General features: G+C 39.8%; 1 protein-coding gene across 1 annotated transcript; it reads right to left on the bottom strand.

Moving 5' to 3' along the window:
- Nucleotides 1-448: 448 nt before the first annotated feature.
- nhlrc2 (NHL repeat containing 2) lies at nt 449-27,481 on the bottom strand. The gene is made up of 11 exons (XM_063003741.1): nt 27,319-27,481; nt 25,006-25,158; nt 16,754-17,209; nt 16,519-16,640; nt 16,269-16,398; nt 11,952-12,045; nt 10,404-10,635; nt 6,660-6,782; nt 6,339-6,548; nt 4,156-4,372; nt 449-940 (listed from the first exon to the last, which is right to left on the bottom strand). The coding sequence occupies exons 1-11, from the start codon at nt 27,479-27,481 to the stop codon at nt 684-686; spliced, it is 2,157 nt and encodes a 718-aa protein (XP_062859811.1). The 3' UTR covers nt 449-683.
- Nucleotides 27,482-27,521: the final 40 nt, after the last annotated feature.

Genomic DNA, 27,521 nt, shown 5'->3' with positions numbered 1-27,521 from the left:
GCAGTTTAGAACACAGTAGTGAGGGTTATAACCATGATTTAGCAACTGTAGATTCCATGAGTGCATGGACCACACAGATATTTTCACTCCTTAAAACAGACTCACTGATCTGTATATGTTAAATACTATGACAGTGGCACAGTTCCTCAGTACCAGCAATTATACTAATAAATATCTATAGTGAATGTCTAGGTTTCTTGGCAACCAACACATCCAACCCAACTCATGGGTCTTGATAATTAATAAATAAGCTATATTAGATGGGCTGGGACAAGGTAAACATGATTCTTTGCAGGATAATGGGCTAATTTATGTAAAGTGTATGGCTGCATGATTGATTTTTACACATAAGCAATGGATGTGGCTGAAATATGCAGTGGTTCGAAGGTGTGTCTACATACTTTTGATCATATAGTGCATGAAAGCTTTATTACAGTAGTTTGTTAGTAATCCACAGGCAGGCTGAAATAATGGAAGTGGTATGGGACAGTGGTAGCTCAGTGGTTCTGGTACTGGACTAGTATTCAGAAGGATGCCAATTCAAGCCCCACCACCACAAAGTTGCCACAGTTTGGCCCCTAAACAAGGCCCTTAACCCTCAATCGATCAAATTGTATTTAGTCATAATAGGACGTCGCTTTGGATAGAATTCTCTGCTTAATGCCACAATTGTAGATGTAGTTTCAGAAGGCATGTGTAAGTTTAACAGTTACCACACCGTTGTTAGGACTAGAGTCGATCTTCAGAGGCTGGACGAATGATACCGCCTTCATCATGCAGGCTCCTCCTTCTGAAAGGCAGCAGTACACCCAGGCGCTGAGGGTCAGTGTGGCGTTAGGGGTCAGAGGCTGAGAGGGGACTGAGCAGGTGATTGAGAGTGGCTGAACGAGGTCAGCGATGGTTCCAGTCACAGCATGTTCTTGCAGTAACCACTCATTACCTAGAACACAGGAACACCCTCAACTTAACCACAAGTCAGCAGCAATTACCCAATAATTACTGACTTATTCTTTTAAAAATAAGCTACTGTGAATGCATCGAGTGTGTTTAATGGAATTTAAGGCTCTCTAAGGGTAGCACCTATAACACGCTGACCAATGTGGTCTAAACTGTGTTATTTGTGTGTGTTTGTATCTGTTTGTCTGCATGTGTGTATGCGCTGCTGGCCTTGCTAAAGACAAGCGCCAAACTAACTTAGAGCAGCCTTCAATCAAATACCCAAGGAAATAAAAAAAGAAAAGCAGGCCAGACAAACACAAATACCCAAACACAAATTGCAGTCAGATGTTTTTTGTACCATGATTTTATCAGACCTTTTAAAAGGGCTTTACTTACAAGAAATGTTTGCAAACTCTTTGGACCTAATGCAGATTTGAGTTCTGCATTAATAACTCAAACAACCTTTGGGCATAATAACAGACTAATAGAACATAAACAGTTATACTGAACACATTATTAATTGTTCATTGTCCAGGCTGGAAAAAGCATGTTAACCTCTGGGTTATTAATGCCTTTAAAAGTCAGATGTTATTTAGTTAATTAGATGTGATTGTAGCTTTTGGACGCCTGATTGTGCTCAGATTCACACACTACATGGCTAAAGTATGTGGACACCCGATGAGGAGCTTGTTCATTCCAAAACCATGAGCTTTAACACTCTTCTGGGAATGCTTTCAGTGCATTTTGGAGTGTATCTGTGTAAATTGTGCCCATTCAGTCAAAAGAACATTTGTGAAGTCAGGCACTGATGTTGGATGAGAATACCTGGACCGCAATCAAGGTTTCAATTCATTTCAAAGGTTTTTAGTGAAGCTGAGGTCAGTTCCTCCACACAGAACTCATTAAACAACATTTTAATGGACTTTGCTTGGGGCAGAGTGGCACAGTCAGGCTGGAACCAAATGGGACCTTTCCAAAATGTTGCCACAAAGATGGAAGTATAAAATTTATTTTCCATAATTGATGATAATTCTAGTCATTATTCTAGTCATTAGAATGGGTGTCCAAATACTTTTAGCCATATATTGTATATACAACGCATGGACAGTAGTAGGGGTAACAAAGCATTTTTTGGTTTAAGGTATGTTTTCATTGTTTTTAAACGAGTCATATTTCCATAAGACCCGATTCACTGAGAATAAAATGTCACCACTCCAAGGTAGTACCAAAAACACCAGGATATACACGATCAGCCATAACATTAAAACCACCTCCTTGTTTCTACACTCACTGTCCATTTTATCAGCTCCACTTACCATATAGAAGCACTTTGTAGTCCTACAATTACTGACTGTAGTCCATCTGTTTCTCTACATACTTTTTTTAGCCTGCTTTCACCCTGTTCTTCAATGGTCAGGACCCCCACAAGACCACTACAGAGTAGGTATTATTTAGGTGGTGGATCATTCTCAGCACTGCAGTGACAATGACATGGTGGTGGTGTGTTAGTGTGTGTTGTGCTGGTATGAGTGGATCAGACACAGCAATGCTGCTGAAGTTTTTAAACACCACACTGTCACTGCTGGACTGAAAATAGTCCACCAACCAAAAATAACCAGCCAACAGCGCCCTGTGGGCAGCGTCCTGTGACCACTGATGAAGGTCTAGAAGATGACCAACTTAAACAGCAGCAATAGATGAGCGATCGTCTCTGACTTTACATCTACACGGTGAACCAACTAGGTAGGAGTGTGTAATAGAGTGGATAGTGAGTGGACATGGTATGTAAAAACTCCAGCAGCGCTGCTGTGTCTGATCCACTCATACCAGCACAACACACACTAACACACCACCACCATGTCATTGTCACTGCAGTGCTGAGAATGATCCACTACCTAAATAATACCTGCTCTGTGATGTCCTTGTGGGGGTCCTGACCATTGAAGAACAGGGTGAAAGCAGGCTAAAACAGTATGTGGAGAAAGTGATGGACTACAATCAGTAATTGTAGAACTTCAAAGTGCTTCTATATGGTAAGTGGCGCTGATAAAAGACAGTGAGTGTAGAAACAAGGAGGTGGTTTTAATTTTTTATTATTATTTTTTCTTCGAGGTAGATTAAGACTGTTTTTGTGTTGTCTTGTGTAAGAATTTATTTGATGGTTTCAGATGTGTACTTGTCTCTCCTTGGTGTGTTTGGGGCATTCTATAAGTATGTGTTTTTCACACATGACAAAAAATGGTCCTCAAAATGTATACATTTTATCTCTTGAGACATGCATTGTGTATGTAATCTTGCAAAGCATTCTTAAAGACCCAAGTCTAAAAATTGTGAAACTTCAGTAGCATTGGCACTCTCTCGGACAGTGGGTGTCCAGCAAAGAGCACAGCATACAATTCTTTTAATGTATTGGGCATATGTAGTTTTTGTCTGTCACTGTTGTACTTTGGGCATTCAATCAGGATGTAGGTAAAGAATTTAACCCAGTTGACATGTGCTGACATGACCTTAAGAGGCCTGTTTATGCAGTAAATTCCAGAAGAGTCTAAAATTGCACCATCGTGTCCAAACTGCATTATCAAACATTATTGCGACTTATTAAAGTTTGTTTTCCATCATAGACTACAAACAATTTATTAAAGAAATTTTTGTAATAACAAATACATTATTTTTTGTGTTAATGGGGGATTACTATGTATTTTTATGTCCATTATTATGTCTTTTAGGAATATTTCTCCAAGTAATTTTGTTCACAATTTTATTTACAGATTAACATGTGAAGCCTAAGATCTGATAGTGTTAACTATAATCACCAAAAAATATGGCTTAATTAATATTAAATTAATGATAGAGACAGCTGACAAATGCTGAAGAAAGATAAATGGAGATATGGGAAAAAACTGTAAGGGGAGAAGGATTTTTGAAAAGTGTTTGTTCGGCATCAAAGAGGAATTGTGAGTTTTTTTTTCCCTTGGACTGGGTCCCAGTTTGGCCGTCTGGTCCCTGCAGTCTGGTGAAATGTGTGAACGAAGCACTCCAACAAACACCCCCTTGCAGTAATGCCTAAAGCCAAGATTATTCAAATAAACAGACATACAGACACACACAATGAGGGAAGATTCTATAAACCCCCCTACAATATATAATCCTGTTACCATACATTATACAGTCCTATAAAGCTGTCTGCCTCTAACTGGATTAATGTAAATGTAGTACCTTCAGCAGAGAGAATCCAGAAGCTAGGGGCCTCCTTGGTCAGTTTGGTCCCAGCAGGCAGAGTCAGGCTAAGGTTCATGTTGATGACCTGTCCAGCTGATACAGACAGTGCAGCCATACTTAGCACCGGGGCTGATTTGGGAAGCTTGGGAATCTTTCTGGTCACTACAGGAGCAGTGGTATGAACAGAATCGACATCCTCCACTGAAATAAGGAACTAGGGGAAGCAGACACAGACAGAAGATGAGGACCATGGATGTGTTGTAAGGGAGACAGTGATTTTGATACAATCGTTTTTTCATAGACGCTGTTTAGTGCTGCTACAGAGAACCAGAAAGTTTAGGAACCTGCCTAAAAAACAGTGTATGCAAGACAGTTGCTTGTTTTTGTTGCTTTTTATTTACATGTACTTAAAGGTGTTTACCCTATATCACTTGATTTAGCCCATTACTTCTACTGTTTAAAAAGCCAATGTAAGACAATCATTTTTTTGGAAACCCAGCCACCACGCCTTTCTGAACATGCTTGGATGAGGTCACAAACTGCCCTATTCTGTACATTATCTCCCAAATACCCATAATTGGCTAGAGCCACCCTACCGACCCGACAGGGGGCCGTTCCTCCCATCCAGAAAGCAGAGTCTACTACACTCTTTTGGACTCTTAACTACAGATGGCCATAGCATCTTTAGATTTCTTAGCTACTCTATCATAATTTGCTATAAGAGGTCAGTTCTCTGAGCTACAGTATTTGATTGATTGATTAGTTTTAGTGCCGTACCGACACACTGGGGTCATTTATACGGCGATACTCAAGTTGCTTCTTCACTTTGTGTCATTTAAAACGAATTATAAAAGATGTTTTAGATTTAAATATGTTAAAAAGTTAATTATTTTCCCTGGTGCTGTAGATTTAAGCACATTTCGTGTCTCGTTTTCATTAAAAAAAACCTCAGTCTTTCTGAGTTTAGTGTTTTGCAGTCTATCAGTATGTGTTTGATTGTTAGTCTCTTTTTACATCGATGGCAGGTTGAAGCATCTTCCCTGGTGAGGAGATGAGCTACAGTATAAATGCAATCCAGCAGATCTACCAAAACAAAGAACGTCTACATGTGGCTATGTAGACTATAATAAATATTTGATGAATTTTACAACCTACGCTTGCAAACTCTCAATGTTTGTTTAAAATGACACATTTTAATAGTTTATTTAGATGGCATACAGTAAAAAAGCCCAAAATACAGTCACGCTAAGGCTTTCTCAAAGTTCTTAGTTAACAGCAAGAGAGCTATTAGGCTGTCATATTAAAAAAGGCTTCTATTTGGGTATTCTAAACTCCTGCACAACCCCTGATCTGATCACGGAGAGTTGGATTAGCACACGCACACAACCCCTCTGACACTTATCACCTGCCATTGTGCACAGTGAGCCATGTTAAGCTTCGTGTAACTCCCCTACTCGCGCAGTTCCCGGACCAGTCCTGGAGATCGCATCCTACCCCGTCCATCCTACCCTCCCTCAAACACGGCCAACTGTGTTTGTGTGGACGACCAGACAAGTTGGTGTCTCTGCAGAGATTAGAATTCGCATTTTCACATTATTTTTTAATTATTTTTTATGTATTTTCTCCCCATTTTCCTCCCGATTTAGCACACTCAATTTGTCCTCCGCTGCTGAGGGTTACCAGATTGCATCCGAGGAGAGCACGTTGCTGTACACGCCTATTCCGACACATGCACAGCCCTTCTCTTCTCGCCCCTGCATTCTGCACAGGCGCCTCTACCGCCAATCAGGGTTCTTACACAGCTTATGAAGACCCACCCACCCACACATAGTGCAGCCCCCACCCTGCAGATACAGTGCCAATTAGTATCTGCTGCAGGCACTGCCAACTGTGCCCGCCAGATGGAACCCAGCCGACCGGTGGCAATGCCGAGTTTCGAACCAACGAGTTCAAAATCTCGCCGCTGGTGTGCTAGCGGAATATTACATTATTTTTAACAATAATATTGACCCTATACTGTATGTCCCTTTTATTGCCAGTCATGTATTGGTGATGATAATACCACCCATGTCTTGTTGGTGTTTTTTGAAGTGTAGAAGGCTTCCAGATTAGACACTAAAAGCTACATCACTACCTTGTTTCTGAAAAAGGACTTTATAAGAAGAATATACAGTACTAACCTGAGAGACAGTTTTGGTCTCCAAGTCCAACATTTGAATGCGATGGTTGTTGGTGTCTGCTACATAGAGCAGCTTGCCCCCCTCAGCCACACAGAGTCCTCCAGGCTCATTAAGATTAGTCTCAGTGAAACTTGCCTCAAACTTGTCGCTTGCTTTCCCAGTGCCTGCCAGCACCCTGCACTGCTTAGATTTAGGGTCTACGACCTTGATCTGAAATGCAAAGCAGTACTTTTTATGCCCCACTGCATGACAAATATTGACATATACAACAAGCACTTGTGAAATACAGTTCACTGGAAGACCTTAATATAGAGGACAAACCTTGTGGTTGTAAGAGTCTGCCACATAAAGCAGGTTTTTACTGGAATCCCAAGCCACTCCTAATGGATGCTGAAGCTTAGCGTCCACCCCCTTACCATCCACATCTCCAAAGGCAAAAAGATTCTGGTAAAACAAAAAGAAAAAGCAAGTTGTATGTCTGAGTAAGAATCAGGTAAGAGCTTTAACTGTCTCACTGTGATGCTATTCAGAACAAGCTGGCATGATTGAATAAGAGCAAATCCCAGCAAGACACCGGGGTCATGTTGCAATGTGACGCTGAGAGAGGTAAATAAAAAACAAGCCTCCTCAGTTACCCATCTCTACAGGAGTCACTGTCATTTGTGTCTAATTTACCAATCAACCTCTTTAATGAGGCAGAAAGAACTTAATTACACTTAATCAGTTCAACTCTCATTGTCTGCTAAATGGGAAGACAGGCAGTAGGGCAGGAATCGCACCGATCTGTAAAAAAAGGTCTTGTTATAATAATAATAATAATAATACATTTTATTTATATAGCGCTTTTCAAGATACTCAAAGACGCTTTACATAAGACAAATAATCAAAACAAATACGTACATACACCATACAAATCATAGTACAAAATCAAAATAGTACATAAACATCAAGAATAATTAAGATAAAAACAAAGAGAGCAGCATAAGACAGTTCATTAAAAATTAGCTAAATTATGAGAGAGAACAACAAATATAGAACAATTTCTTAAAATTAGACAGAAACAGGACAGATTCACATGCAATCAGGAAACTGAAAACTTTACAAGTTTTAGGATCTAGGACTTCACATTTCTGTCGTGATCTAAGTATAAAAACTATTAAAAAGAATAGCAAAAATAAAAGCATTTATTTCGTGTTGTTACAAGTTAAATGCCATTTTGAATAGATGAGTTTTGAGAAGTGACTTGAATTTGGACAGGTCAGGACAATCTCGTAGGTGTTTGGGGAGAGCATTCCATAAAGATGGAGCAGCTATGGAAAAGGCCCTGTCACCCCAGGTCCGGTGCTTGGTCCTAGAGGGTATGGACAGTAGGTTAGCCTCAGAAGAGCGAAGGCTACGGGAGGGAATGTGCTGATGGAGCAGGTCGGTGAGGTAGGATGGGGCCTGATTATGGAGAGCTTTGTGAGTGAATAGAAGAATTTTGAATTGAATGCATTGAGCAATGGGAAGCCAATGAAGTTTTTGGAGAACAGGTGTAATATGATCACGGGAGCGAGTATGAGTAAGGAGGCGAGCAGCTGAATTCTGGATATACTGAAGTTTTTTTAGGATTTTGTTAGATGTACCATAAAGGATGCTATTGCAATAATCAATTCTGGATGTAATAAAAGCATGAATCAAGGTTTCGGCGGCAGAAAAGGAGAGTGATGGACGTAGACGTGCTATGTTTTTTAGATGAAAGAAAGCAGTTTTGGTGATGTGATTTACATGGCGGTCAAAAGAGAGGTTGCTATCAAAAATTACACCAAGATTTCGGATGTTAGAAGACGGAGACAAAGTGTCATTATCAATGGTAATTTGAAAATTTTTTGTGGTTTTTGCCAGGGTTGTAGGACCTACGATGATCATATCTGATTTTTCACAGTTTAATTTGAGGAAATTAGCTTTCATCCACAATTTCATTTCAGTGATGCAATTTGTCAGAGTGGAGTGAAGTTCAGTATTAATGGATTTGGAGGAGATGTAAAGCTGAATATCATCAGCATAGCAGTGGTGTGTATAAATACACTATATTGCCAAAAGTATTCGCTCGTCTGCCTTAACAGGCATATGAACTTGAGTGACATCCCGTTCTTAATCCATAGGGTTTAATATGATGTTGACCCACCCTTTGCAGCTATAACAGCTTCAACTCTTCTGGGAAGGCTTTCCACAAGGTTTAGGAGTGTGTTTATGGGATTTTTGACCATTCTTCCAGAAGAGCATTTGTGAGGTCAGACACTGATGTTGGACGAGAAGGCCTGGCTCACAGTCTCCGCTCTTATTCATCCCAAAGGTGTTCTATCGGGTTGAGGTCAGGACTCTGTGCAAGCCAGTCAAGTTCTTCCACACCAAACTCACTCATCCGTGTCTTTATGGATCTTGCTTTGTGCACTGGTGCACGGTCATGTTAGAACAGAAAGGGGCCATCCCCAAACTGTTCCCACAAAGTTGTGAGCAGGAAATTGTCCAAAATCTCTTGGTATGCTGAAGCATTAATACACCTGTGACCATGGAAGTAATTGGAACACCTGAATTCAATTATTTGGATGGGTGAGTGAATACTTTTGGCAATATAATATACTTCCTCCTCTCGCTTGTCTCAGCTCAGTCCATTGTCATGATTGCTAAACTAAATTAAATATTATTAAACATTTCTTAATATTCTAGAGCAGACTGACAGCCTTGCCTGTCATGCTTGTTAAAATTAAGCACTGCAATGTATAAAATCTTTACATCTGGTAAATTTATGGACCTATAAAAATGTAAATCTGCTCACTGTTTAAAGTAATTGGATTACAGTGAACAGTAGAGCTTACGTCAAGTGAAGAAGACAAAAAGCTGCAGCACAGAAATCACACAGTGATTATAGTTAAGCTTATTATACATTATACAGCTTTCAAAAACTCATGTGTTAGTGGCAGCGGTGGTTTAGTACTGGACTAGTGATTGAAAGGTCGCCAGGTTTTGACTATAATAATGGTTTTGACTATGATCATGACCAACTCGAACAACAGCAATAGATAAGCGATCATCTCTGACTTTACATCTAAAAGGTGAATCAACTAGGTAGGAGTGTCTTATAAAGTGGACAGTGAGTGGACACGGTATTTAAAAACTCCAGCAGCGCTGCTGTGTCTGGTCCACTCATACTAACACACCACCACCATGTCAGTGTGTCACTGCAGTGCTGAGAATGATCCACCACCTAAATAATACCTGCTCTGTGGTGGTCTTGTGGGGGTCCTGATCATTGAAGAACAGGGTGAAAGCAGGTTAAAAAAAGTATGTAGAGAAACAGATGGACTACAGTCAGTAATTGTAGAACTACAAAGTGCCTCTATATGGTAAGTGGAGCTGATAAAATGGACAGTGAGTGTAGAAACAAGGAGGTGGTTTTAACGTTATGGCTGATCAGTGTACTGTCTGTTGTTGGAGTGGATGCCATCTAGCTTGTTCTCTGTCTGCATTTCCCATTCATTCTTTAACACTGTTAGGCCCCAGATCAATTTCTAGGGTTGTATAGGTCACGATTGTAAGTTGCTGTGGATAACAGCGTCCACTAAACGTCAAATGGAACATCAAATAGAATTAGAACAGCTAATCCTACACAGCTCAATCACAACTGTGATCAAATTATAGTGCACACACTATGCAATCAATTCCAACTGGGCTCACCACTACATGATCTTTCAATCACTGACAGAGCCAGTAATCCCACAAAATCCCACTGTCTCAAAAAAACAAACACAAGAACTCTGTGTGTGACTGCCAGAAACATGAAAATCTGTTTATTCAAAAAAAATTTTTTATATTATTACTGGGATGTTGATTTAAAGCTTTACATACAATTTCTGATGACACAGTTGTTAGATTCTTTTACCCTATTTTTTAATTTCCTCCCAATCTAGCCATACCCTGTTCCCCAATTGTAACTCCTTTTGCCACTGAAAATCCTCACCCTAACCGTATGTTATTTATACAGAACCAAACAGAGATGCTAAAAAAGCTGACAATAAGACTCACCAGTGGATCCCTTTCACCTCCCACCACGTGTTTGACGGCTCCGTGGCTCAGAGACAGGCTGCGAATGGTACTGCTCTCACTATCAGCGATGAACAGACAGTTCCATGGCTGTTCATGAGCAGAGGTCAAGCCTGATGGTTGAGCCAGGCCGGCTTTATGAGGGTACGCATTATTCCTGTTCTCTTCATTTCCACTGCCCGCAAAGCGTACACAGTCCCCCTTTTTATACTCACTGATGAAAGATAAAAGGTGGATGATATTTTGTTTATTAGATCTTTACAACATAAGTAAATCAGAAAAGTTTAACTACATTCATTTAAGTCATGTATGTCTTTTCAGTCTTTGGGTTTAATCCATTTTTTCAAGACAGCCACAACAGAGATGTGGCAAGAATTATTGGTAACTTTTCACCTACTAAAAAAACATGTAAAATATATTTCACATTGAACACAAACTGTACTTTTGATTTTATGATTAAACATTTTCATTTTATTTTTATCAACCCCCTTACATTTACATTTTCATTTACATTTACATTTTTAGCATTTAGCAGACGCTTTTATCCAAAGCGACTTACACAATGAGCAGAACACGATGAGCAATTGAGGGTTAAGGGCCTTGCTCAGGGACCCAACAGTGGCAACTTGGTGGTGGCGGGGCTTGAACCGGCAACCTTCTGTTTACTAGTCCAGTACCTTAACCACTGAGCTATCACTTATTCTGGTCGGGGTCGCAGGGTCCAGTTGCCCTAAGAAAACACTGGCCGCAAGGCAAGAATACCCTGGCAGGTTGCCAATATATCGTAAGACTTTGACCATCATCCCCCTCGGATGTAGCCAGTCTCGTCTGTGTAGACGCCTGACTGGCTGATGGCACCGCTGAGACTCGAACCTGGATCTCAACGATGGTGTGATATTAACTTCATATTTTAAAGCACAGACCGCAATCTGTCAAAAGCCCATTCTCTGGTCTTCTTGTGTCTTGTGTGAAGAAGAGAGGTCTTCTATCAAGTCTATTTTCATTCTGATGCACAACTGATGGTGTGACTTAAAACCTTGAGCTTGAAGTACCACTTGAATGTGTTTTAAAGTTGTTCTTGGTTCTTTCTCGACTATTCAAACAATTTGTCCGTTTAATCCTGGGCAAATTTTCCCCTTGTGACCCTGTCCTGTGCTGTACAGCCTTTTAACACAATAACCTTTTTAGTTTTTAATACAACCAACTCATCAAACCTACTACTATTCCAACACCCCAACAACTAGCCTTTCCATTTATTCCTCCAGTCATCCCTCCATCAGCTCAGCTAACCATCCACTCACCCAAGCGGTCCTACATTCCACTGTACAACAAAATGATGATACAATCATACAGCAGACAGATTTAACACACAATGCTTACACTTCTTTACACAACAGAATGAGCTCAAGACTTAAGTAAAAATAACCATAGATTATGTCACAGCATGCTGTACCACACAGAATGATATCATACTGGCACCATGTCTTTTGTCATGTTTCCAGTGGACAGACACTTCTGGGAAGAGCTTACCTTCCTTTGGGCAGCATCCCATCCTCTAGGAACAGAGCCCAGATTTGATGTGTCCCTGCCATTGCAATCCATAACACATTATCCTCTGGACCACCTGTGCCAACACAAACACAGACATAAATTAAACATTTTTATGCAGAACTGTCATGACATATAAAACAATTCTGCATTTATATGTAAATCAAGATTAAACAAGTGTCTTCATCGAAGAACAGTTTTTAATTAATACATTTTTTAATTAATTAAAATGATTAATTTTGTTAAAGCATTATGTTCCTGTTAAATGTATGATTGATATTGATAATATGTATTAATACTCATTTTTACTATTTTTTCTACTTTCAATCTAGCACCTGCCCCTTCCATACCATAGACCCACTCGTGCTAACACCTCAACCAGACAGCAGTAATCACTCTTGCAGCGACAAACCCTATTCAACCCTTCCTTGCTCAGACATGGCCAACTGTGTCTGTTAAGTGCCTGGCCAAGGGGGGGCTAATGTTAAAACATTAGTTCTGGGACATAAATATGATGAAAGTGAGTGGGTCATGCAGTTCATATTTCATGATTTTTTAAATAATTGGAACACATACATATTTAGACAAAAGCAAAACAATATGCAGCATTAAAAAAAATATACATACATTAAAGTATACATAAGTTGTTTACTTTTGGTGTGGCCTGCTAATTCCTTCTTACATAATGACTAAAGCTGAGGATTTTTTTGAGCTAGGGCTAGCTAGTCAAGTATTGCCAAGGTCAGAAAGAAAACCCAGACTGTCACTTATTCTTATGTTAGAAGAAATATGTAGAGATGGTCAGACAGAATAAAAGAACAACTGAAAAAATTTATAACCTAAGCCTGTCTGAAAGACACCAAAGGACAGTTTGTGTGTGTTATCAAAAGAATGAAGAATGAGGCCTGTTGCACTTATGTCTAACAATAGCACACTAATGGTACTCTGCTAATGAGACACAATTTTAGTTGGCCCAAAGCCAAGCTTCAAGCATTAATGGCAAATAAAAAGAAAGAGGAATGGATAGTATTATATTCAATCTTTCTTTGTACATGAGGCTTTTAAAATAATTAGAAAATTATAGAAGGACAGAAAGATTTTCTGGATCTGGATTTAAATATCCAGAAAACAATGGATCAGCAATAAACCCAGAGCTTCCGAACCAATTGAAATTCTATGAAACAATGTACTGATGGTTTGAGGTCTGGTCTTCATCATAATTAAACTAATTCTACAAATATAGTAGTATATAATTATAGCCAGAAATATGTGTACTATTGTAAATAGTTTATAAAACCCACAACAAGGAGGAATTTTAGATCATCTTGGGACTGCTTGCAATAAAAGTCCTATTCAGGGTGGAGATTTTTTGAACTTTGTGTTCTCACTTCACAGAATATTACCAGATTCAATGTATTTTTAATCCTTTTAATCACATATGTGTATATACATGTATATACACCGATGAGGCATAACATTATGACCACCTTTGTAATATTGTGTTGGTCCCCCTTTTGCTGCCAAAACAGCCCTGACCCGTCGAGGCATAGAGTCTGACACCTTTCTATCAGAACCAGCATTAACTTCTTCAGCAATTTGAGCTACAGTAGCTCGTCTGTTGGATCCGACCACACGGGCCAGCCTTCGCTCCCCACATGCATCAATGAGCCTTGGCCGCCCATGACCCTGTTGCTGGTTAACCACTGTTCCGTCCTTGGTCCACTTTTGATAGATACTGACCACTGCATACCAGGAACACCCCATGAGAGCTGCAGTTTTGGAGATGCTCTGACCCAGTCGTCTAGCCATCACAATTTGCCCTTGTCAAACTCACTCAAATCCTTACGCTTGCCCATTTTTCCTGCTTCTAACACATCAACTTTGAGGATAAAATGTTCACTTCCTGCCTAATATATCCCACCCACTAACAGGTGCCTCGATGAAGAGATAATCAGTGTTATTCACTTCACCTGTCAGTGCTTATAATGTTATGCCTGGTGGGTGTATAACAGTGTCCCTGGAGTAGAAAATGTCCTAAGTCTTGCTCAAAGGTCCAGGAATAGCAGCTTGACTTTGCACTTGTAGAACATTAAGGTAGTCTTTTTAAAACCAGAGGTGTGTGGCAATTTATTTTGGTCCTGCCACTAAAAATATGCTTGTTTTTTTTCCTTTAAGTGGAGACTACATAGTTCCAGGATTGCACACTGTGCTCTTGGTTTAATCTTACCACAATTTGAACATTTCTAGTGATAATTACATTATTCAGAGCACCTGACTTTAGGTAAGGTCTTACTCCAAAGTTACATACAGCCTGACTATAAGATTAATGTTATGGTCAGACCAGATCAGAACATTTTACAAGACATGAATGCAGAAAAACATGGTAATCAATTGTTAATCAATTAAATCTAATTATACTGACACCACAATAAGACTCAGAAGATTTAAGGGATTGATTAAGCAGAATTACAATTTCAACACAGGACTTAATTAATCTAACTAATGAATAATGAAATTGTGCAGGGCAGATGCTTGGAGCATTATGATTTATCCCACAGGCCAAACTAAAGCTATGAAGCAGCTGAATGATAAAAAGAGTACTCAACTGGCCTCAAAGCAAAGCAAGTAAACTAGGAGGAACAACAATGAGCTCCAAACACTCAAAATTTAACAGAAACCCAAACAAAAACCCCTCACGTTACTTCTGGAAGGGCAAAGTCTCAACCTGATGTTTGTAATTCTGATCCACTGTGTCTTCATTAGCCATTCATGGAAAACAGCATGACAGTCACAAAAGCCCATGACAGATTTCTGACTGCATACATAAAGACAGAAGGCTCTATTTAGATTACTCTCTGTCGTGGAATAAAATGTAACAGATAAATCTTGATTTATGGGATGTCGTTTTCCTGCAAGTAATACATTTTGTTGTCAAATTGATTTTTAAAATTAATGTTGCAATGAAATGTTTGTAAAGCTTTTTTGAATTTGTTTATTTTATCCTAGATTTAATCGTTAGTTATAAAAATGCTCATTTTACTACCAGATAAACATATTCTGCCCTAAACACTACAGGCTGAGCCTCTGGTCTAATGACTAAGATGAGTTTGGCAGGTTGGGATGTAGAGGTGCCTCACAATAAACTCAAACTTGGACACTCATTTGCACCGCCATATCCAAGCATACATATTGTTCTTTGATCTTTTTATTCTTATATTTATACCTATATGAATATATCAGTTATATAATGATAACCTATATTATTATTATTATTTATCTATATATTATTATTATTATTATCTGTATATTACCACCATGATACTTATTCATACCTATATTCATTCATTCATTTACTTTCTTATTCGCTTATCCAATTAGGATTGTGAGGGGGTGCTGGAGCCTATCCCAGCTTTTCAATGGGCGCAAGACACACAGTAACACCCTGGACGGGATGCCAGTCCATTGCAGGGCAGACACACATACACACACACCCATTCACTTATAGGGCAATTCAGTGTCTCCAATTAACCTGACTGAAATCGGAGCTCCCCAGTAGGCTATCACTGACCCAAATCAACTGTTTGGTTGTATATACACATACATGGATAAGCCAAAATATTAGGACCACCTGCCTAATATGCTGTCAAAACAGCTCTCACCCACAGAGACATGGAGTCCACACAAAGCCCAGTGATACCTAATATCAAAATATTACCAGCAGGTAATTAATGGAAGCATTTAAAGACAGAGAAATTCAAGAATTCCGTAATATCTCTAGATGCTCTTTGGAATATTGTAAAGTCATGCTGGATAACATGGATTGTTAGATTTAGATTTAAGTTGTGGAGTCCATGGCAGTTCAAATACTATGGGATTGTGAAATGCATGCAATCTTTTAAAGATTCAACATTTCAGTCAAACTTTTTTGCTGATGATATAATTTGCAATGAAAATTACTCTATTAAATTAAAGAAAAAAAACATATACACTAGTGGAATTCTGGCTCCCATGGGACCATTTAGAATTTTTAAAATTCCAGTTTGTAACTAAGTAGTGATGAGATGTCCTGAAAAGTGCTAAATAATGATACAAATGGGACACTGTTGGGTTAATCTTGGTGCAAAGTTGTTTAAATCCATCTGGATGGATGGATTTTTTTTACTAGCAACATACTGCCATCAAAAGAATATATACAGTAGATAAGGTGTGCCAACTTTGTCTTGAGAAGTTATAGTTCTCAAAATCCACAAATTGATATTTTAACATCTGCTTAATTTAAAGGAAAAAAAACCTCATTACCTGCAGTGCCAAGTATGATGTCCCAGGGGGAGCTGATTGGTTGTTGGAGACCCACTGCTCCACCCACCTTATCTGTACCTTGAATTCCAGTGCCAGCTAAAGTTGAGACTCTACTTTTCGACAGATCAATCTGATGGATAAGAGGAAGGTCACACACACAGACATTGTTTAAATATTTATACAAAAGATAAAGAAAAGTAAGTCAAAGCCTAACGCTGTGGTGCAGAGCAGTCCGTATTTTACTATTTACCTTTCTGATGAGGTGGTTCTCAGTGTCAGCCACATACACAGTGTCTCCTCTGATGACCACTCCCTGAGGAGAATTAAACAATGCCTCAGAAAAATCCCCATCCTTCCATCCACTTCTAGACCCTGATGTATGCGGGAAAAAACACAACACGTTTTTATAAAATCAGCCAGCTTACTCTAAAACATCTGTAAACTCTTGCTTTCATTAATTAGATAAACACAGAACTGACTCTTACCCCCTACACAGTATAGGACTTGCCCTGTACCTGACACCACAAGAACCCTGTGGTGTCCTGTATCTGCAATGGCCAGGTTTTTGCTTTTATGATCCACCGCCACCTTTCCTGGAAAGGACAGGATGGAAGGTGGCAGAGAGTCCCTGAGAAGCTTTCTTCCCACAGCGTGATCTCGAAGCAGCCCCTTCTTTTCATAATGCTTGAGAGCAGCAGCAGTGAAAAGGAAGAGGCGTTCTCGATGACCTTCACCCACCAGAGAGAAAAGAAGGTTGCCCCTAGGACCCAGAATCACCAGTGTGGGCCAGCAGGACACCTCTAACTCCTGCCACAGCCGAGCATCACTGTCATTTACCACCGGGTGGGTGATGCCGTACCTCAGTACGGCACTGATAATGTTCTGCAAAACCTTCTCGTTGGGAAACTTTGCAGAGTGAACGCCTACCACAACCAGGCCATCTATTAAAAGAAAAAGGGAGAGACCAAAAAAACGGGTAAAAAACACATATACATAAAAACATAGTACAGCATATACACGATCAGCCATAACATTAAAACCACCTCCTTGTTTCTACACTCACTGTCCATTTCATCAGCTCCACTTACTATATAGAAGCACTTTGTAGTTCTACAATTACTGACTGTAGTCCATCTGTTTCTCTGCATGCTTTGTTATACCCCTTTCACCCTGTTCTTCCACAGAGCAGGTATTATGTAGGTGGTGGATCCTTCTCAGCACTGCAGTGACACTGACATGGTGGTGGTGTGTTAGTGTTAGATGAGCGATCGTCTCTGACGCTAATAGAGTGGACAGTGAGTGGACACGGTATTTAAGAACTCCAGCAGTGCTGCTGTGTCTGATCCACTCAAACCAGCACAACACACACTAACACACCACCACCATGTCATTATCACTGCAGTGCTGAGAGTGATCCACCACCCAAATAATACCTACTGGGGGCTAACAAAGCATGCAGAGAAACAGATGGACTACAGTCTGTAATTGTAGAACTACAAAGTGCTTCTATATGGTAAGTGGAGCTGAAAAAATGGACAGTGAGTGTAGAAACAAGGAGGTGGTTTTAATGTTATGGCTGATCAGTGTACACTTAAGTACATAATAAATGACAAAAGCTAATTTTGCTGAATACTTGCTTTTCCATAATTGTAATTAAATAAAACACAATCAAAAGAATATTCAGCTAATGCATCTATAGCACTTAGGAACACCTTGAAATACTTTTGAGATTTAAATGTATGAAAAACATTTAAAATGAAACTGAGATGAAATTATTTATTGACTCCACGGCAATTGTGGCCTCTTTCAGCAGAATAATGCACCCTGCCACAAAGCAAAAATGCTTCAGGAATGGTTTGAGAAGCACAACAACCAATTTGAGGTGTTAACTTGGCCTCCAAATTCCCCAGATCTCAATCCAATCGAGCATCTGTGGGATGTGCTGGACAAACATGTCCGATCCATGGAGGCCCCACCTCGCAACTTACAGGAGTTAAAGGAGTCCATCTAAGTCTCTCACTGTTTTGGCAGCAAAAGGGGGACCATCACAAAATTAGGAAGGTGGTCATAATGTTATGCCTAATCCGTGTATATGAATGTTATGAAAGGGTAAATATAAGAAAAACCTTTAAGGGATACAATTCAAAATGTACTTCAATTTAAAATCTACTTAAACAATGCATGGATGAGTGACTGACATGATGTGTCTTATTCAAGCGCAGAATGAATACAGTGTATCACAAAAGTGAGTACACCCCTCACATTTCTGCAAATATTTTATTATATCTTTTCATGGGACAACACTATAGAAATAAAACTTGGATATAACTTAGAGTAGTCAGTGTACAACTTGTATAGCAGTGTAGATTTACTGTCTTCTGAAAATAACTCAACACACAGCCATTAATGTCTAAATGGCTGGCAACATAAGTGAGTACACCCCACAGTGAACATGTCCAAATTGTGCCCAAAGTGTCAATATTTTGTGTGACCACCATTATTATCCAGCACTGCCTTAACCCTCCTGGGCATGGAATTCACCAGAGCTGCACAGGTTGCGAATGGAATCCTCTTCCACTCCTCCATGATGACATCACGGAGCTGGTGGATGTTAGACACCTTGAACTCCTCCACCTTCCACTTGAGGATGCGCCACAGGTGCTCAATTGGGTTTAGTCCATCACCTTTACCTTCAGCTTCCTCAGCAAGGCAGTTGTCATCTTGGAGGTTGTGTTTGGGGTCGTTATCCTGTTGGAAAACTGCCATGAGGCCCAGTTTTCGAAGGGAGGGGATCATGCTCTGTTTCAGAATGTCACAGTACATGTTGGAATTCATGTTTCCCTCAATGAACTGCAGCTCCCCAGTGCCAGCAACACTCATGCAGCCCAAGACCATGATGCTACCACCACCATGCTCGACTGTAGGCAAGATACAGTTGTCTTGGTACTTCTCACCAGGGCGCCGCCACACATGCTGGACACCATCTGAGCCAAACAAGTTTATCTTGGTCTCGTCAGACCACAGGGCATTCCAGTAATCCATGTTCTTGGACTGCTTGTCTTCAGCAAACTGTTTGCGGGCTTTCTTGTGCGTCAGCTTCCTTCTGGGATGACGACCATGCAGACCGAGTTGATGCAGTGTGCGGCGTATGGTCTGAGCACTGACAGGCTGACCTCCCACGTCTTCAACCTCTGCAGCAATGCTGGCAGCACTCATGTGTCTATTTTTTAAAGCCAACCTCTGGATATGACGCCGAACACGTGGACTCAACTTCTTTGGTCGACCCTGGCGAAGTCTGTTCCGAGTGGAACCTGTCCTGGAAAACCGCTGTATGACCTTGGCCACCATGCTGTAGCTCAGTTTCAGGGTGTTAGCAATCTTCTTATAGCCCAGGCCATCTTTGTGGAGAGCAACAATTCTATTTCTCACATCCTCAGAGAGTTCTTTGCCATGAGGTGCCATGTTGAATATCCAGTGGCCAGTATGAGAGAATTGTACCCAAAACACCAAATTTAACAGCCCTGCTCCCCATTTACACCTGGGACCTTGACACATGACACCAGGGAGGGACAACGACACATTTGGGCACAATTTGGACATGTTCACTGTGGGGTGTACTCACTTATGTTGCCAGCTATTTAGACATTAATGGCTGTGTGTTGAGTTATTTTCAGAAGACAGTAAATCTACACTGCTATACAAGTTGTACACTGACTACTCTAAGTTATATCCAAGTTTCATGTCTATAGTGTTGTCCCATGAAAAGATATAATGAAATATTTGCAGAAATGTGAGGGGTGTACTCACTTTTGTGATACACTGTACATCCTGTTTGTTTGAGATGTCAAATTGCTTCCTTGATTACTCACGTACCAAAATAGCTTCTGGTATTTATGTATTTAAGAGCCTATTATATTCAAGACCTGTTAATTTTTCAGAGCTGTATAAATCAGTACACAAAAGTCATTAGGATGCTTCCTGCTTGAAAAGTGGTAAATTATTAAAATATTTAAATTAATGTCCTCTAATCTAATCAAAAACTGAGTAATCATTCATCAGTGATGGCTTATTCACTCTATTCAAACATACAATAACTTAATTATTGTGTTTACAAAAGATACATCTTAAGAAAACAATCAATACGCCGGTAAACATGTTAGCCATTCCAGTGCTACAGAGAATATAAAGAAAGTCGATGTGGTGCTTTCATAGAAAATGAAATGGCTTACTGAGTAAGCAGCCCTCAGGTAGCCGTTATAACTAAAGTTCAGTTCTTCATCAGTTTTCTGAGTTTCTTTTAATGTTGTTCTTTCCCCCTGCCCCCAAGTGTATTCCAAGTAAAATGTCAAGAGAACGTCTCCACCCTATGTTTAGAAATTTAAAAAAATTACTTTTTTTTTTTTTTCCCTCTGGGGTATAAAATACAGCCAATGGTAAATGATATGTTCTGCATTTTAGATTCAGTCCTCCATTAAAATAACATTTATACCATTATAAGCAAATACAGATGAATCCAAAGCTTTGGGCACCCCCAGCCAGTTCCGTTTTCTGATGATATTTAGAGTAAAAAATAACATTAAAACCACGTCCTTGTTTCTACACTCACTGTCCATTTTATCAGCTCCACTTACCATATAGAAGCACTTTGTAGTTCTACAATTACTGACTGTAGTCCATCTGCTTCTCTACATGCTTTGTTAGCCCCCTTTCAGGCTGTTCTTTAATGGTCAGAACTTTCCCAGGACCACCACAGAGCAGGTATTATTTGGATCATTCTCAGCACTGCAGTGACACTGACATGGTGGTGGTGTGTTAGTGTGTGCTGTGCTGGTATGAGTGGATCAGACACAGCAGCGCTGCTGGAGTTTTTAAATACCGTGTCCACTCACTGTTCACTCTATTAGACACTCCTACCTAGTTGGTCCACCCTGTAGATGTAAAGTCAGAGACGATCGCTCATCTATTGCTGCTGTTTGAGTTGGTCATCTTCTGGACCTTCATCAGTGGTCACAGGACGCTGCCTACGGGGCACTGTTGGCTGGATATTTTTGGTTGGTGGACTGTTTAAAAACTTCATCAGCATTGCTGTGTCTGATCCACTCATACCAGCACAACACACAACCACACCACCACCATGTCAGTGTCACTGCAGTGCTGAGAATGATCCACCACCCAAATAATACCTACTATGTAGTGGTTCTGACCATTGAAGAACAGGGTGAAAGCAGGTTTAAAAAAAGTATGTAGAGAAATGATAAGTGGAGCTGATAAAATGGACAGTGAGTGTAGAAACAAGAAGGTGGTTTTAATGTTATGGCTGATCAGTGTATACCAATTCCTTCAGCTACCAAAAAAAAAACAGTTCTACATCACTGACCAATCTCCATGTTTGACTGTGGGGAAAGTATTAATTTGGTTAAAAGCCTCACCTTACTTAAGCTAGATGGCGGCACGGTGGCTAAGTGGGTAGCACTGTCGCCTCACAGCAAGAAGGTCCTGGGTTCGATCCCCAGGCGGGGCGGTCCGGGTCCTTTCTGTGTGGAGTTTGCATGTTCTCCCCGTGTCTGCGTGGGTTTCCTCCGGGTGCTCCGGTTTCCTCCCACAGTCCAAAGACATGCAAGTGAGGTGAATTGGAGACACTAAATTGTCCAAGACTGTGTTCGATATAACCTTGTGAACTGATGAATCATTGTGTAATGAGTAACTACCGTTTCTGTCGTGGATGTAACCAAAGTGTAAAACATGACGTTAAAATCCTAATAAACAAACAAACAAACAAAACTTAAGCTAGACAAACTGACAGACAGTTCACTTTATTTACTACACAAATCTGTGCCCCAGAACTCTGCAGGCCTTTCCAAATTCTCTCTGGTGTATTTTAGTCGACCCTTCCTGTGCTTTTTGATCAAGAGCTGGTTGCGTAGTTCTTATGACAGGGCTACTAACACATTTGTCCCAGCCCTTATCAGGTCCTCCTGTAAGTCTCTGCAGCAACACATGTTTTTTTGTTGCTTGGATGATCCTGCTCAGACCTATGAACAAAATTTTGGGCTTAATCCTCTCCCAAAGGCAGGCAGGGTTGCTGCTGTGCTGTAACTTTGAAACTTTTGGACAATTCTTCCAATTGTGTCTTAAGAAATATTTAAGATCTTGGAAATCTCCTTTTGTTGCATTGAAATGATCTCCCCTCTCAGCCTAAATATGGATGCAATGTGAATACATCATTGGGATTATTCAGAGTATTGGAGATGTCTTTTCCAGACCGTTAGATTTTAATGACTTTGTTCTGTGGCTGTACTTGAATCTCTTTAAAATGTGGCATCATGTGTTGCTTTTTGCATTAACCATGCCTGGGTGTGGCTAGTAAAATTAAATTTGGTTAACTATGATTTAGCAGCTTAGTAGCTAAGAGTTCAGTGTTTTACATGAGCTGATTTTCCCTTCAATGAATAAAATCTTCATTTAGACAAGACTTTGTCTAAAATTAAAACTATCTTGATGGTTTAAAACATATAACTTGGACATTGGACTGTGGGAGGAAACCGGAGCTTCCGGAGGAAACCCATTCAGACACGGGGAGAACATGCAAACTCCACACAGAAAGGACCCGGACCGCTCCACCTGGTGATCGAACCCAGGATGTTCTTGCTGTGAGGTGACAGTACTACCTACTGAGCCACCGTGTCGGCCTGTTGAGTCTTTTAAAGGCAATCTGAACCTAGACGTAATTTCAAATTAAAGTATTGTACCACAAATGCTGCTCTAGCTAAACAGCAAAGCAATACAATACTGAAAACCATATAAAGCAGCCACTCAGATTAAATATATTAACCCATGTTTCCTAGTAACACAGTGGCAGCTCCCTGCTGTATTCACTTTAAGGTAAGTTTAAGTTTGAGCTAATGCACATAGCTGCTTAAAGAAGCTACTAAACCACCAGACATGTGGAGGAATGTGTAGACAGTGCATGGGTATATTCCGATGTCTGGTAACGGAATGTACTAAAGCCTGTGCCAGTGCATGTGTAATGCTTTAGATAGGGCAGTGAGTGGGATAAAAGCTGTGTGGCTTGGCCCATTTCCTCTTTACAAAGCAGGTAATGATAGGTTACTGACAGCTAGAGCAGATAGCACCTTCACAGAGCAGCTATAATAAGCTACAAGCCAGCGGAACAGAGTGTCCGAGTATGGCTGGCTGCTCTCTCTCACTATTTAAAGCCTTATCTCCTTCAGAGTTGAGGCATTGCTTCCACCAGTCCTAGTGAATGCTGGACACGAGTGAGAAGGTAGTGGCCATTTAAATTTAAAGTGTGTGGCACAGATTTGGGTATAGACATGTCCCTACCAATCTCCTACCCATTTAAGCAATATGTAATCTGTCATTTTCGTCAGCTTTACACCTTCCTTATATAAAAAGGAACTAATAATATTAGATGGAAGGAGTGTGATGCTGCGCAGTCACTTTCCCTGATCCACTTACCAGAGAGGATTTGTTAATTTTTTTGATTAATTAAAAGAAAAAGAAAACTTTGCACCTTATCTCCGACACCTAAACGTTGTGTCATAATTTGTCAAATCCTTATCGCAATATGTTGATATCAATCTATTAGATGTATGTTAATGAAATAGTTCATAACTAGTAGACACTTATTACTAGCTACACTAATTATAAAAAAGTGCCCTAAACTGGCAGGATAGCTACACTATATTGGCAAAAGTATGTGGAATCACTTTCTAATCACTGAGTTCATGTGTTTCTACAACCAATGCTAACTTGTGCAAAACTAATAACATCATTCCATTCATTAAAGCAATGGGTTATGCCACATCTCTATCCCCCATATTTCATATTTCATCAACTGCTTTATCCTAGCCAGAGTAGCAACGGGTCCAGTACCAGCAGGAAACACTAAGCGCAAGGTAGGAATAACCTGGACTTGGTCCCGATCCATTGCAGGGCCATCAAACCCTTCAGATACAGCCAATTATATAACAGCCACATAGATGCCCAGTCTTCCACAGATTAACCTTATGACACTTTCTGGCACTTTTCAAACTGATATTTTAATATATTGAATTACTTATGACTGCAGCATAGTCTGGGGTGTGTTGAGGACCCTTTAGTCCAGTGGTTACTGCAAACAAATCCATAAAATAAAGATCCATTGACCTGCATAGATTTATTTAATAAAAGTGATTATTCAAATGTTAAGTACATTAAGCAAAATACCTAATTTCTAATACCTAATGTCATTTAGTTTAATTACTTAGTCAGTGTAAATAAAATGTACATATATTTTTATGTTAAATTAAAAGACAGATCTGTCTTTTCAGTGTAAAATTGAGCCAAGTACTCACACAGACCTTTTAACTTATTATTATCAAGTGTGTCAATAACATCACGAGCATGCTGGACATTCCATTTCTAAACCATAGTGTTGGCCCCCACTTTGCATTTTACACTGAACACAATAAACCATGTCTTGTAACCTTGCTTTGTAAACAAGGACACAGTAAGACCTTCCTCAAACTGTTGCCACAAATTTAAAAGCAGAATTTCAATGTCAGTCATGTTTATATACCATTTTTATTTAAATGTTGCCTGTGACATTCTTCCATATTCCAGAGGGTTGAATGTAATTACATAGTGATTTAAGTGTAGACTGATTTAATGGCATATATCTATACAGATATACAGTGGGAATACGAGGTATGTAAATGTGTGTAAAAATGTGTACCTTTAACAGTATGAAGCTGCTCCAGTTGGTGTAGATCAGGCAGTAGGTGCATGCAATTAATGCAGCAGTAGGTGAAGAAATCCAGAACCACCACTTTTCCTGACAGCTCCCCCTGCAGAGATAGAGGCCCTTCGGTATTCAGCCATTCCAGTCCTATAGTACAATACCACACAAACTGTTACACCTACAACACTGTTTAATGATATATTAACCGGGAGATAAAGTTAACATTTTAAAGTAATACTTTGTGTAATATAAAGTGACAAGGTCAGCAGTTATTTGTATTTGCAATCTGGAAGACATGCTCTGTGTACCTACACATGCTACAGTAATATAAAGTACCATTTAGCATTTGTACAAGTCAAGTAATTCTGTTACTGATCTTATTTCATGGTATTTTGCTTAAACATAGACAGAGGTAGGTTAACCACTAATGATTAGATATTTTACACAAACTCATTCGGCTACATTTATCACTGCAGGTGAAAGGTTAAGAGTTTGAATCCCAGCTATGCTATGCAGCCACCGTTGGGTCCTTGAGCAAGGCCCTTAACCCTGTCTGCTCCAGGGACGCCGCACAATGGCTGACCCTGCACTTTGACCCCAGCTTCCAAACAAGATGGGATATGCGAAGAAAGAATTTCATTGTACTGTACTCGTGTATCTATATATATATCAGAGGTCACTCACATTTAACAGTTGTTTCCAGCCTGGCTCCACATGAACTAAGATTTCCCAAATTTCTCTACATCTTCTCACAATACTGTGTAAGGTAGATGGTGAATGACCTAAATTATTTGCAGTCTTGCATTAAGAAATGTTCTTTTTTCTGAACTGACTAAGCAATTCACTTACAAAGTTTGGCCCTTTATAGGCAAAGCAAGGCAAGTTTATTTGTATAGCACTTTTTATACACAGTGGCAATTCAAAGTGCTTTACATAAGGACAGATTAAGAGCATTAAAACATTCCTGAGATCTAGAATCTCAGACAGGCTTTTTGCCAATAAAGTTACAATTAAAAGAACATGAAATTAAAACCAGAGGGATAAAATGCTTCACATAAAGGAAACAAAGAATTTTAAAATAAAGATAATGAAACATAAAATTAATGTGCAGTAATAATAGTGCAAAATTTAGAGCTCAATCATATGCACAAGAGAAAAGAGGAACATTTTTACCCTGGATTTAATATATCTACATTCGGGGCACATCTACTGTAATCTCTTTTGGCAGTCTGTTCCAGTTACATGCAGTGTAACAGCTAACAGCTAACAGCTGCTTGTTTAGTTTGGACACTGGGCTCGACTAGCTGACCTGAGTCCATGGATCTAAGAGATCTACTGGGTTTATATTCTTTAAACATACCTGAGATATATTCTGGGCCGAACCATTCAGTGATTTATAGACTAGTACATTTACATTTTCAGCATTTAGCAGACGCCTTTATCCAAAGCGACTTACAGTAGTGTGACAGTATACTGTCTAAGCAATTGAGGGTTAAGGGCCTTGCTCAAGGGCCCAACAGCAGCAACCTGGCAGAGGTGTGGCTTGAACCAGTGACCTTCTGATTACTAGTTCAGTACCTTAACCACTAGGCTACAACGTCTACAACTGACTAGTAGCAGCACTTTAAACTCTATTCTGTAACTATACCCAATCATAACACCCTAATTTTGATTATTGTGGAAAGTTTGGAAAAGGTGTAACCAGGGTTCTAGGTTTGAACCTTACCTCATGTTACTGCCAGTAAGGAATTTCGCAGGTCCTTCATGTGTCATTGTAGGTGTTATATCACCTTCCAAGAACACACAGAAGGTGGGGGGACTCCTCTCAACTACACCTTATTATGATTGAGTACATGTGTGTGAAGCCTTGCTGGGATAAGGGCAGTTGTAGCCTAGCTGTTAAGGTACTTGACTAGTAATCAGAAGGTTGCTGGTGCAAACCTTGAGCAAGCTCCTTAACCCTCAATTGCTCAGACTGTATACTGTCCCAGAACTGTAAGTCGCTTTGGATAAAGGCGTCTGCTAAATGCCGAATACTGAAATGTAAAAGCAGTGTAAATGTAAATGCCTTGCTGGGATATAACCACAGCCCGGATCATAATAAAGTACCTTTGTAACATTTAGATCGACTTTTTACAGATCTTATTTAGTGTAGATTTTAATCACAGGGTAATAATAAACCATAACACATGTAAATAATACATGTAAAGTGTATATTATGTTTGTATGCAGGCATGGTTTAGGTGTTTATAAATGTTGACATTAGGCACCACCCATACAGCTGATCATTCATACACTCTCACACACCTTTCTCAAAATCTGGAATCTTCAAATCTTCCTTCTCGTCTAACTTTTGCAGATACTCATCCACCAGTTTTTCTTTCTCTTCTTGTGTTGTTGCGTCTTCTAAGGCGCAATCTAATTCACTCTGAATTGGAAACAGAGCTGTAAGACTGCTGTACGTCGCCATCTTTTCAGCTCTGTGAGGAAGCGGTGGTGGAGGGATCCGT

This window comes from Trichomycterus rosablanca, chromosome 10 (genome assembly GCF_030014385.1).
Source record: "Trichomycterus rosablanca isolate fTriRos1 chromosome 10, fTriRos1.hap1, whole genome shotgun sequence".
In the NCBI taxonomy this organism is placed as follows: Eukaryota; Metazoa; Chordata; class Actinopteri; order Siluriformes; family Trichomycteridae; genus Trichomycterus; species Trichomycterus rosablanca.
The sequence above is the reverse complement of the archived record's forward strand: the minus strand, read 5'-3'. Positions and strand labels throughout refer to the sequence as shown.